General features: G+C 50.8%; 1 protein-coding gene and 1 pseudogene across 3 annotated transcripts in view; one reads left to right on the top strand and one right to left on the bottom strand.

Moving 5' to 3' along the window:
* Positions 1–6,349: 6,349 nt before the first annotated feature.
* LOC102475811 (60S ribosomal protein L36 pseudogene) lies at positions 6,350–6,685 on the bottom strand (annotated as a pseudogene).
* Positions 6,686–7,816: 1,131 nt separating this feature from the next.
* PTPA (protein phosphatase 2 phosphatase activator) overlaps positions 7,817–10,931 on the top strand; it is a gene marked incomplete at its 5' end in the record, with an annotated part of 25,746 nt that continues 22,631 nt past the window's right edge. For all 3 annotated transcript variants that reach the window (XM_014589947.2, XM_027773998.1, XM_006153952.3), the window contains 2 exon segments: positions 7,817–7,917; positions 10,120–10,206. In XM_014589947.2, coding sequence (XP_014445433.1) covers positions 7,817–7,917; positions 10,120–10,206 — 188 coding nt within the window.

Genomic DNA, 10,931 nt, shown 5'->3' with positions numbered 1-10,931 from the left:
GCTCGGGTGATGGAGGAACTTGAGGGGCGAGGCTGATGCGCCGGAGGAGGAACGGAGTTGAAGGGCCCCCAGGGACTGGTGGAGGCGCTGGGGGAGAGGCGAGAAGCGGCGGTTGCAGAGGAGTGGGGGCTGGGGCGCAGTCCTGGGATCTGGGGAGCCCGGGGCGGAGTGGGCAGCCTGAAACACTTTGGGGCAGCGTGTGCTTAAGCGGGCTCCTGACCCGGTGGCGAGGTTGCCAGGGATGCCTACTTTATTTGAGCCTGGTGCTGGGGGGCCGAGGCCTGCCTCGCCCCATTTTCACCCTCTTCTACACCTTGCCCAGCCCTTGTCCACCTACCCTCGCTCCTCGTGGAGGCCGGGCTCTGGGGTTTCGGTGGCTGAGAATTTTATGGAGAGAAACTGCCCGCAGTGATGTCCAAACCATTCATTTAAAAGGCTGGTTGTGCAAGACGAGTCTCTCAGCATCGCCATCTGCAACTTTTATTTACTCCGCGGCCTCTTTGTAGTTTATCTCAAATAACTGGGATGGAGGTGCTAGGGGAGGATCTTCTTACGGAGATCCCTTTCTGGGGAAGGAGAAGGCCCTTTGCTGACCCCCTTCAGCTGAGAAGGGCAGGCGGGGGAGGAATGCCAGGCTGGCCTGTCCCAGATCAGTGAATGTTTTGAACTGGGTATATTCCTTCTGCGTTGTCACAGAGTTCGTGATCCTGGGAGGTCTTGGCAGGGAGACTGTTTTTTTTTTTTTCTTTAGAGAGATTTTTGCTGTGGTGTGAGTGTGCATGCCAGAGAGACAGACACGGAGAGACAAAAAGTGAGAAATCACCCCTCATGGGGGATGACCATGCCACAATTCCTTCATTCCTCTCTGGAATCTTGGGCACACACACACGCAATTGGCGTGAGTTTTAAGCTGCTGGGTCTGGGAGTCGAACTGCTGTTAACTATGTGGGAATCCAGGGACAGAACCATTGCACCATCCGCTGGTCTGGAGGGAGACATTTTGAATATCAGAAGAGGCATTCCTTCCATGCCCTCAAAATGATGAACAAAGATCTGGGTTTGGTCAATCAAAGCATTCAAAACCAGACATTTGTTTCATTTTGTACAAAACCTCTGTGGGTGTTTTATAGTTCTTCCCTTAGAAAGTTCTGGTAATGATGGGGCCAGCAGGTGGCGTGGTGGTTTAGGTGCTGGACATGCCCACATAGCTGACCATGGTTCTAGTCCTGGACCTGATGGCTTGCTTTCTCACTTTCCTTCATTCTGTATGTCTTTCTCTGGTCAAATTAAGATAAATGAATGAATGAATAAAATAAATACTTCTTTAAAAAAAGAAGGAAAAGAAAGTTCTGGTAATGACATCAGAAAATACGACATAAGGCAACCAGAATGATCAGTGAGATGAATGTGTCTCTGAAAGTGAGCGGGGCCAGAGCGGGAGAGAAATGGTGTGCTGAGATAGAGGGGCACTCAGGCAGGATGGCTGGAGAAGGCCAGGTCCCTGGCAGTGGTCCTTCTTTCAAGTTTGACACAAGACTTTCTAAGACAGGTGGGAAGAAGTTCTGCCTCATTCAGACTCAGATCCTCAAGTCACACAGGGCGGCCCTGCCTGACAAGTCACAGTCTTTGTGAGCCTCAGCTGCCCACCCCCAGCTCTGGCTTTTAAGTTTATTCATGAGAGAGGATGCTTGCATGCAGGGGAGAGAGAGGGGGACAGGCATCCCCAGCAGGGTCTTATGCCCTGATCCCCTCCTGTCAGCCCTCCACCTGATCAGGATCCTGGGCCAGCACGCCCCATGTATTAGGTCCTCAGGAAAGTCAGGATGTGTTTTTTTCTGTGTGTGTGTTTGTGTGTGTGTGTGTGTGTGTGTTTTTCCTATGCAAAAATGTGTCCTGACTTCCCCAGTAACCCAGTATTTTATATCAGTCATGGATCCAGACCTGTAGTTGGCATGTGGCTTCTAGTGCCGTGGTTCAGTAAGCTGTCACCTGTGCCACCCAGGCTGGGCCCTCGAGGAGCTCTTAATGTGAAGCTCCTGTACTTTTGTCTGTAACTTTTTTTTAGCGATTTTTGCTGTAGGGTGTGTGTGCTTGCCAGAGAGACAGAGAGAGAGAAAGAAAGAGAGAGAGAGAGAGAGAAAGAGAGAAATCACCCCCTCTGGGGGAATGGCCATGCTGCAATCTCTTCTCCATTCTTCTCTTGGAATTTTGGGCACATAGACACATGTGTCCAGCATGATTTTCAAGCCACTGGGTTTGGGACTCGAACCCCAGTCAACATTGTGGAAGTTCAGAGCCTTAACCACTGTGCCACCTACTGGCCCCACATAACTTTCTTCATGAAGTTGTGGAATGTCCAGGAAGGTGTGCCAGAGCATCACAGATAGTATTGATTGCCATTTTCCTTTTCAGGTTTCCAAGTCGGAAAGGTTGGCCATGTATACTGGTTCCCAATCTGTCCATCCGTACTCTGGGTACGGCAGCGCTTTTGTCAGAGCCAGGCTGAGAGCCGAGAGACTGTGGGTGTGGCCTCGATGGTCACAGTCCTGTCTTTGAAAGCTTGTTTTGGTTTTTGATTTGGATTGTGTGTTCTGGCAACTCATATGTGTTTCATCATTGATTCGTTGCAGTATTTCCTGTCAGGTAGCCTTTTCCTAGGAGCAGAGCCCGGCCTGAAGGTGCCGCCTGCCTGTGACATCATGTCAGGAGGTCTGTCCTCTTGTAGGGAACAGCTTTTTCACACTTTCGAAAGGGCTTTGTTCCTCTAGATCATTTACAAGTTGATTATTTGGAATGTGGAACACGTTTTCCCATAAAAGCAATGTGCTTGGGCTACCAGCTGGCCTGCAAAGCTTTTTATTTAGCATCTTCCTTAAAGTAGCAATTTTCTAATAGTAGGGACTTCAGTCTTGGTTCTGGGAACATGACTTGCAAGACTGCTGGGCGGAGGAAGAGTGCTCTGGCCTGTTTCTGGGGCCTCGGTTTGCTTTATGACTTAGACAGACGTTTGTTTTGTCCTTATCTTAGGTTCCCCATCAGCTCCTTAGGGCTCCAAGTCTACTGGAGCCCTACCTTTCCTTTTTTTAAAAATTTTTAAATTTTTATTTATTTATTCATTTATTTTAATTTGACGAGAGAGAGAGAGAGATGGAAAGTGAGATAGCAAGCCACCAGGTCCAGGACTGGAACCCTGGTCAGCTATATGGGAGTGTCCAGCGCCTTAACCACCATGCCACCTGCTGGTCCCGGCATTTACCTTTCCTTAAGACCTTTGCAGAAAGCTCTGTTCTCCCAAATGTCACATGTTCCAGAACTTTCTGAGGTCCCCTTTGCTTTTTCTCTGTGCCAGGCCATCGGACAGGTTTATACTACATTGTGAGTGACTGATAGTCCTTTACTTTTCCTTGAGAGTTTGCCTTTTTAAAGGAAATGCTTACTGGGACCAGCAGTTGGCGTAATGGCTATGTTGCTAGACTCTCATGTATTCGACCGTGGTCTGAGTCCCGGACCCGGTGACTTAGACTCATGCCAGGCATGTGCGCGTGTGTGCCCAAGATCCTGAGAGGAGAATGGAGAAGGGATTACGGTGTGGGCCATCCCCCTGGGGGGGTGATTTCTTGCTTTCTGTCTCTCTGTTTCTCTGGCGAGCGCACGCGCCCTATAGCAAAAAACCTCTCCCCCCCCCAAAAAAAAAAAAAAGAAATGCTTACTAATTTAACATATCTCCGATTGCAGATTAATTCCCATCGCTCCCTATCCCAAAACCCCTGAGGACAGGTGTGTTTTCAAATTCAGAGTTTTTCATGTTTCTGAAAGCAGTACCCCATAATCTAACAAAATTACTTAAGCCAAGTTGTAAGTGGGATACACAAAGCTTGGAAATGTCCTCATAGCGGTTTAAGTTTTATACCAGATGAACTTGTGACTTATGAAGAACCTGGGTTTCCAGAGTATTTTGGATTTTGGAATTACGAACAAGGGATTAAGGGGTTTGTATTTCCCAGTGACTCAAAGTGAAAGGGGTCCTGCAGTGTGGGGCAGGTGGTTTTGGCTGACGAGGCCACCTCTAGTAAGCTGTCAGCCTTAGTGTAAGGTCTGCCTCTGGGTCAGTGCGTGGAACTGCTCTGGGCTTTCCTTGCCCTACGCTTCTGGAAAATAGAGAAACTCAGGAACCAGCAGTTAGCATAATGGCTATGTCGCTGGACTCCCACGGAGTCGACCGTGGTTCATGTCCCGGACCCGGTGGCTTAAAACTCACGCCAGGCGCGTGTGCGTGCGTGCCCAAGATCCCGAGAGGAGAATGGAGGAGAAGGGATAGTGGCATGACCATCCCCCCGGGGGGTGATTTCTCACTTTCTGTCTCTATGTCTCTCTCTCTGTCTTTCTGGCGAGTGTACACGCCCTATAGCGAAAACCTCTCAAAAAGAAAAAATAGAGGGAACCAGCAGTTAGCGTAATGGCTATGTCGCTGGACTCCCACGTAGTCGACCGCGGTTCGTGTCCCAGACCCGGTGGCTTAAAACTCACGCCGGGCGCGTGTGCGTGTGTGCCCAAGATCCCGAGAGGAGAAGGGAAGAGAAGGGATTGCGGCGTGACCATCCCCCCTGGGGGGTGATTTCTCGCTTTCTGTCTCTATGTCTCTCTCTGTCTGTCTGGCGAGCGCACGCGCCCTACAGTGAAAATCTCTCCAAAAAAAAAAAAAAAGTTAAAAAAAAAATAGAGAAACTCCATTTAAAATCGTATGTGTATGCACTTTATTTTAAAAATACTGCAGATTGACTGTCTCTGATGTGAAATATGAAATGCTCCAAAATCTGAAAAATTTTGAGCATCAGCATGATGTTTCAGTGGAAAATTTCACACCTGACCTCACATGACAGGCCTCATGTGAGAATATTCTATAAAACTACTTTCAGGCTACATTTATAAGGTGGATATGAAACATAAATGATTCTTGGGATTGGGCTTAGGGCTCATTCTGTACGTGCAGGTATTCAAAATCTGAACAAGCTTCAAAATCCAAAACATTGCCTGTCTCAAGGGTCTCGGATAAGGGATATACAACTTGTATAGACTTCTTTTCATTTTATTTTATTTTAAAAAATTAATTAATTTTATTATTATTTGTTTTTGTTTGTTATAGGACATGTGTGCTTACCAGAGAGACAGAGAGAGAACGTGAGAGAGCAAACCACCAGATCTGGGACCTGAACTGCAGTTGGCCATGTGGTAGTTCAACACCTTAACCACCACACCATCCACTGCCCTGCTTTTTTTAAAAAGTACTGTATCAGCTAACTTAGAAAATGAAAATCCTAGTCCTCTCTCTCTCTTATTTTTAGGTTTACCCCCCATAGGGCATGTGTGGTTGTCAGAGACAGAGAGAGGGGGAAAGTGAGACATCACCCCCCAGGGGCCATGGCCACACCATAATACCTTCTCCTCCATTTTCCTCTCAAGATTTTGGACCAGCATGCACCTGTGTTGTTTAGGCCCACCAGTTCTAAGACTGGAACCACAGAGTCAGCCATATGGGATTCAGTACCTTAACCACCATGCTATCTATCTGCTGGCCCCCAGTCTCTGTCTCTCTTTTTCATTTAAATAATTATTTAATTTTATTTATTTATTCATTTATTTCATTTGACCAGAGAAAGACAGACACACAGAGAGAAGGAAAGTGAGAAAGCAAGCCACCAGTCTGGGACTCAAACCGTGGTCGGCCGTGTGGGAGTGTCCAGCACCTTAACCACCACGCCCTCAGTCTCTGTCTTTTGTCTTTTCTTTTTTTTTTGGATAGGTTTTTGCTATAGGGTGCATGCGCTCGCCAGACAGACAGAGAGAGACAGAGGGACAGAAAGCGAGAAATCACCCCCCAGGGAGGATGATCACGCCACAATCCCTTCTCCTCCATTCTCCTCTCAGGATCTTGGGCACACACATACACCCTCCCGGCGTGAGTTTAAGCCACCAGGTCCGGGACTTGAACCGTGGTCGACTACATGGGAGTCCAGCGACATAGCCATTATGCTAACTGCTGGTCCCAGTCTCTGTGTCTTAAAAAGAAAAGAAAAAAAAATCTTTATAAATCATATCCCCTAGAGACAAACAGTAATTTTGTTGCTTAAACATTAGGTTTTTTCCAGTACATGTATGTGTACACTAGTACATGTGTATGTGATATATATTTGTATGTTTAGTTGTTTTTACAAGAATGGAACTATATTACATATAAGAGTGTAATTTTCTTTTTTTTTTTTTTTAAATAACTAGGCTGTCTCTCCTATGTTGTAATACAGAGCTCATCCTTTTTTTCCCCGGGGCTGAGTGGGCTTGATCGGGCGGCGGCTCAGTCCTTGGCGGCTGCCTCGCGCATGGCGGCCAGCCCGTTGCTCAGCTCCTCGCGCTTCCTCTGGGCGCGGAGGTGCGTGCCCACCTGCTTCTTGAAGAACTTGAGCGCGCGCTTGTCCTTGGACACCTTGAGCAGCTCCATGGCACCGCTCGTAGGGGGCGAAGCCGCACACCTCCCGGATCATGTTGCCCACCAACTTGGTGTGCTTGGTGAGGCGCCCGCGGCGGCGGCTGTGCCTCAGCTTGCTCACGTTCTTGGTCACTTTGTGGCCCTTGTTGAGGCCCAGGGCCATGGGGTACCGAAGAGCCATGGCTGCGGCTCTCTAGTGACTACTGGGGCAAATGGCCTTATGAATTTTTAAATTCTCATTTTTTGATGCAGTAAGTACCTTTGTATATATTGTCTATTTCTTTCTTTCTTTGAGAGGTTTTTGTTATAGGGCGCGTGCGCTCACCAGAAATACAGAGAGAAACAGAGAGACAGAAAGAGGGAAATCACCCCCTAGGGGGGATGGCCACGCTGCCATCCTTTCTCCTCTGTTCTCCTCTTAGGATCTTGGGCACGCACACACATGCGCCCAACGTGAGTTTAAGCCACCGGGTCTGGCTACATGGGAGTCCAGCGACATAGCCATTATGCTAACTTCTGGTTCCTCATTGTCTGTTTCTGTGAGTGGATTCTTTTGACTTTGTAGGTAGAGACAGCTTTTACTTCAAAGCCTAGTGGTGAGTTGCCCCTTCAGGGTGAGGCCCTGCTAGCTAACCCTCAGGAGAGTCCCCGTTTCTCTGGCTCACACTGCTGCAGTGTTTGTAATCAGCCAGCCTTATCTAGGAAAGACTTCACGTGTTATTTACATATCTTTACTTTTTTTGCGGCTGGTAATTTTTTCAATTTTTTTTTGAGAGATTTTTGCTATAGGGCACGTGTGCTCGCCAGAAAGACAGAGAGAGACAGAGAGACAGAAAGCGAGAAACCACCCCCCGGGGGGAATGGCCACGCAACAATCCCTTCTCCTCCATTCTCCTCTTGGGATCTTGGGCACGCACACACATGCACCTGGTGTGAGTTTAATCATCGGGTCCGGGACTCGAACTGGGGTCGACTACATGGGAGTCCAGCGACATAGCCGTTGTTCCAACTGCTGGTCCCCAAATGTTTTTTATAATTTGTATTTTTTCCCCTTCTTCCAATTATCTGTATGTGTCTAAAAGGCCTTATTTTTAAACCTGGTCCTGTCTGGTTGGGGAGTGGGAGGTGAGGGTGTGGTTATTGAAGGGGTCACCAGTAGTGCTCTGCTCTGCTCCCCTGGCTTAGCAAGCCACGGCCCTGTCCTGGGAGAGCCATTCTGGCTTGTACCAGGGAGGGAGAGTGCGTGCACACACGCATGTGCTTGTGGACGCATGTATGTGTCTTGGAGGGAAGGATTCTGTTTAGCTAATTGTTTTTTTCATTTTCTTTGTCTAGACTCTTCAGAGGAGACCCCCCCTCCAGCCACTCAGAACTTCATCATTCCGAAGAAGGAGATTCACACAGTTCCCGACATGGGCAAGTGGAAGCGTTCTCAGGTACCAGCGCCGTCTGCACCTAGGGGCTGAACCGGGCTGAGAAACATGGACTTTTTCAGATGGTTCTCTAGGCGTGACCGGGACTGTGTACACCTGACCTTCTTGCTTTTGGAGCGGTGACAGGGGAGCTGGCTGTCCTGCCCCCTCAGAGACAGCGCCCACAGGTGCTTATCAGGAAGGTTTGGAGGCCGAGGCTGATGAACCGTGGTCCCGTATGCTGCTCTCCGTCGAGTGTGGTGGGACTGACTGAGGGCAGGTATCCCGAGTGATGGGTGCATCACAGTCATTCTGGGTTGCAGTGGCAGCAGGTGTGGGAGCCAGGAGCAGAGGGAAGGGAGGTCGTCTTTCAGACACCGAGGCCAGGGCTGTGGCCAAGCCCCAGACACCTGGGCCCTGGGCGTTGGAGCAGAGCACCTTTTCCTGTGCTCACCTGAGAGTGTGCAGGGATAACAGCCCGGAGCTCGCAGGCTTCTGCTATAGGCTGGGGGCAGTTGGACTGGGAAAAACAGCCTGTTTCAGGTTCTCAGGAAAAGCCCTGGCCCAGCTCCAGTCAGTGACCTACCCTGGTCTGCTCAGTGGGGACAGGGTGTTGTTCGTACAGGACGGGCACAGGGGCTCACACCCTTGGCAGCTTTGCTGTGAGGACTCCGCTGTGCCAGGACCGAGCGCAGACCTTACACTCCCGAGGTGCCCGTTGGGTTTGGGGGCCATCTGAATCTGTGCTGTCTTTCCTAAGCCTGTCCCCTAAATACTTGGATGTGAGTACCGTGTCTTCACTGAGTCTCACAGGATAAACACTGTAGTCCCTTAAGCTGTTTAAAGGACATCGTTGGAGTCTTTTCATCACCTTGGTTGCTCTACCTCAGAATTTCTTAATCTCAGTACCACTGACATTTGAGGGTAGATGAATCTTTGTGGGGGATGTCCTGTGTTTGGTAACACCTACACCCCTGGATGCCAGCAGCACCCCTTTCCCTAGTTGTCACAACCAGAAGTGTCCCCAGGTGCTGCCAGAGGGAACAAGGGTACCCCTTCTGAGAACCACTGCTCTGCTCCACATCTGCTTGTCTGTCTGAACCTAAGGATGACCCTGTCCCTTCCTCCCAGCCTCGCTTCCCAGTGCGCTCTGCAGGTGGGAGTGAGTGTGGATGCCAGCCCAGTCAGGACAAGGGCTCGGGCTGGCCTCGGGCCGGCCTCAGGCTGGCTGTGCTGGGTGAGCTGCTGCAGATGCCCCACCTGGCCTGCTGGGAGCTGCTGTGTACTGGGTACAGGGAGGCTCCTTTCTGGGCTCGCAGCAGTTTGCTCTCTGGCCTGGCTCAAGGCTTGCAGTGGACACCCTGGCATCTGCAAGCCTGAGCAAGAGTCACTCACTCCCAGAAGCTGCCTCTCCAGGATGCACACCTCAGGCAGACTGCACCCCAGAGGGTTATCACATTGCGGTCAGCTCCTAGTCACGGCTGCCCTGGGTCGTGGGCATCAACCTTCCTGGTACACGCAGGGAGGTCCGGGGACACAATCCCAGCACCTTTCCCGTGTGGATTCAGTTGCATTTTCACTGTGCCACCACATGGTCCCACTTCGGTGCTTGCTTATCCTGTGCTGGGTGTGATCTCTCTTCCCAGCGGGGAAGAGAGGGTCCCACTGGCAGTTGGTGATAGGTGTGCTGGGAGACCTGACTGTGGGCAGAAAACTCCTCATGGGAGCAGGGCATCTGTACTGCAGCCAGATAGTGTGGCTCGTCTGTGCCGAGGGAAGCATCTAGAAGGTAGATGGGGCTAGGACCCTTAGTGATAGCCCTTGCACTCCTGGGGGAGCACTCATCTTAAGAGTTAGGCCGACTAGGCCCAGCTCCCGTGTCTAGTGAAATCTTGGTTTTGGGAAACCTTGGACACGTCACTTCTCTGAAGGCTTAGTTTCGTCCTCTACCAAATGGGCTCCACAGCAGAGTCCACCTCATGGGGGTGTGTAAGGAGGCTGCTGGCAGCAGCAGAGAGCACGCAGTGAGTGCTGGCCAGAAGGCGGGGTGCTCTTCTGGGGACTGGCTTGCCAGTTCTTTGGAGAGGAGGGGTATTTGGCATTTTCTTTCCACTTCTGCTACTGGCTTGGGAGCCAGGGGCATCTTGGAGCAGTTTGGTAACAGGCGGAGCTGGGGCAGGTGGAGCCTGACACCCCTCTCCTCATCCGTGCTCTCCTCTCTGGTAGGCGTATGCTGACTACATCGGATTCATCCTCACCCTCAATGAAGGCGTGAAGGGGAAGAAGCTGACCTTCGAGTACAAAGTCTCTGAGGTAGGCACCGGCAGGGAACCTCTGCAACAGCCTTTCTGAAAATAGCTCCCAGCTCACGTGTGCCCTGAGCCCAGGTGGGCCGGCGCAGGAGACGTGGCAGCAGACACATGTGCAGCCTGCATTTTGGTGTCTGCATTGCTAATGTTTTACATCTATGAATAGGTGGATATTTATAAAATTGGGATCAAGGTAAATATGCTGTTTCTTAGCCTGCGTTTTTTGCTAACTGGTGTTTTTATGTAACTTGTGAAATTGAAGAAGATTCCAAAAGAAATAAGTAAGTTCACCTGGGGGTCACCAGTGGAAAGGGGTCCACCGTTGAGAAGGCTGCCCTCTCCCCGTCCTCCCTCACTCCCAGCTCCCAGGGCAGGTCTGTTGACAGTGCTCGTCCCAGGAGGCGTGAGCCCCTCCCTCCTGCAGGGCACACGACTGCCTCCCTGAGCCGTGGCCTGGCTTCGTTAGGCAGTCCCTGTGGGCTTTCAGTTGTACCCTGAACGTGGCTGCCCCGCATATCCCTGCACGTAGGTCTGTGGCTGTCCCCCAAGGGTTCCCGCCGGTAAGCACAGGGGCTGAGTCAGAGGGCACACTCAGACTTTGTTTTGGGGTCCATTAGGCCTGGAGGTTGCGCCGTGGATGCTGTTTCAGAGTCGACTTGCCTGTGCGGCAAGGGCCACCGCTGCCGGAGGTAGATAGGCGGGGGGGGGGGGGGGGGGGGGGGGGGGGGG

The sequence above is a fragment of the Tupaia chinensis genome, unplaced genomic scaffold (assembly GCF_000334495.1).
Source record: "Tupaia chinensis unplaced genomic scaffold, TupChi_1.0 Scaffold000394_1, whole genome shotgun sequence".
Lineage (NCBI taxonomy): Eukaryota > Metazoa > Chordata > Mammalia > Scandentia > Tupaiidae > Tupaia > Tupaia belangeri.
The sequence above is the reverse complement of the archived record's forward strand: the minus strand, read 5'-3'. Positions and strand labels throughout refer to the sequence as shown.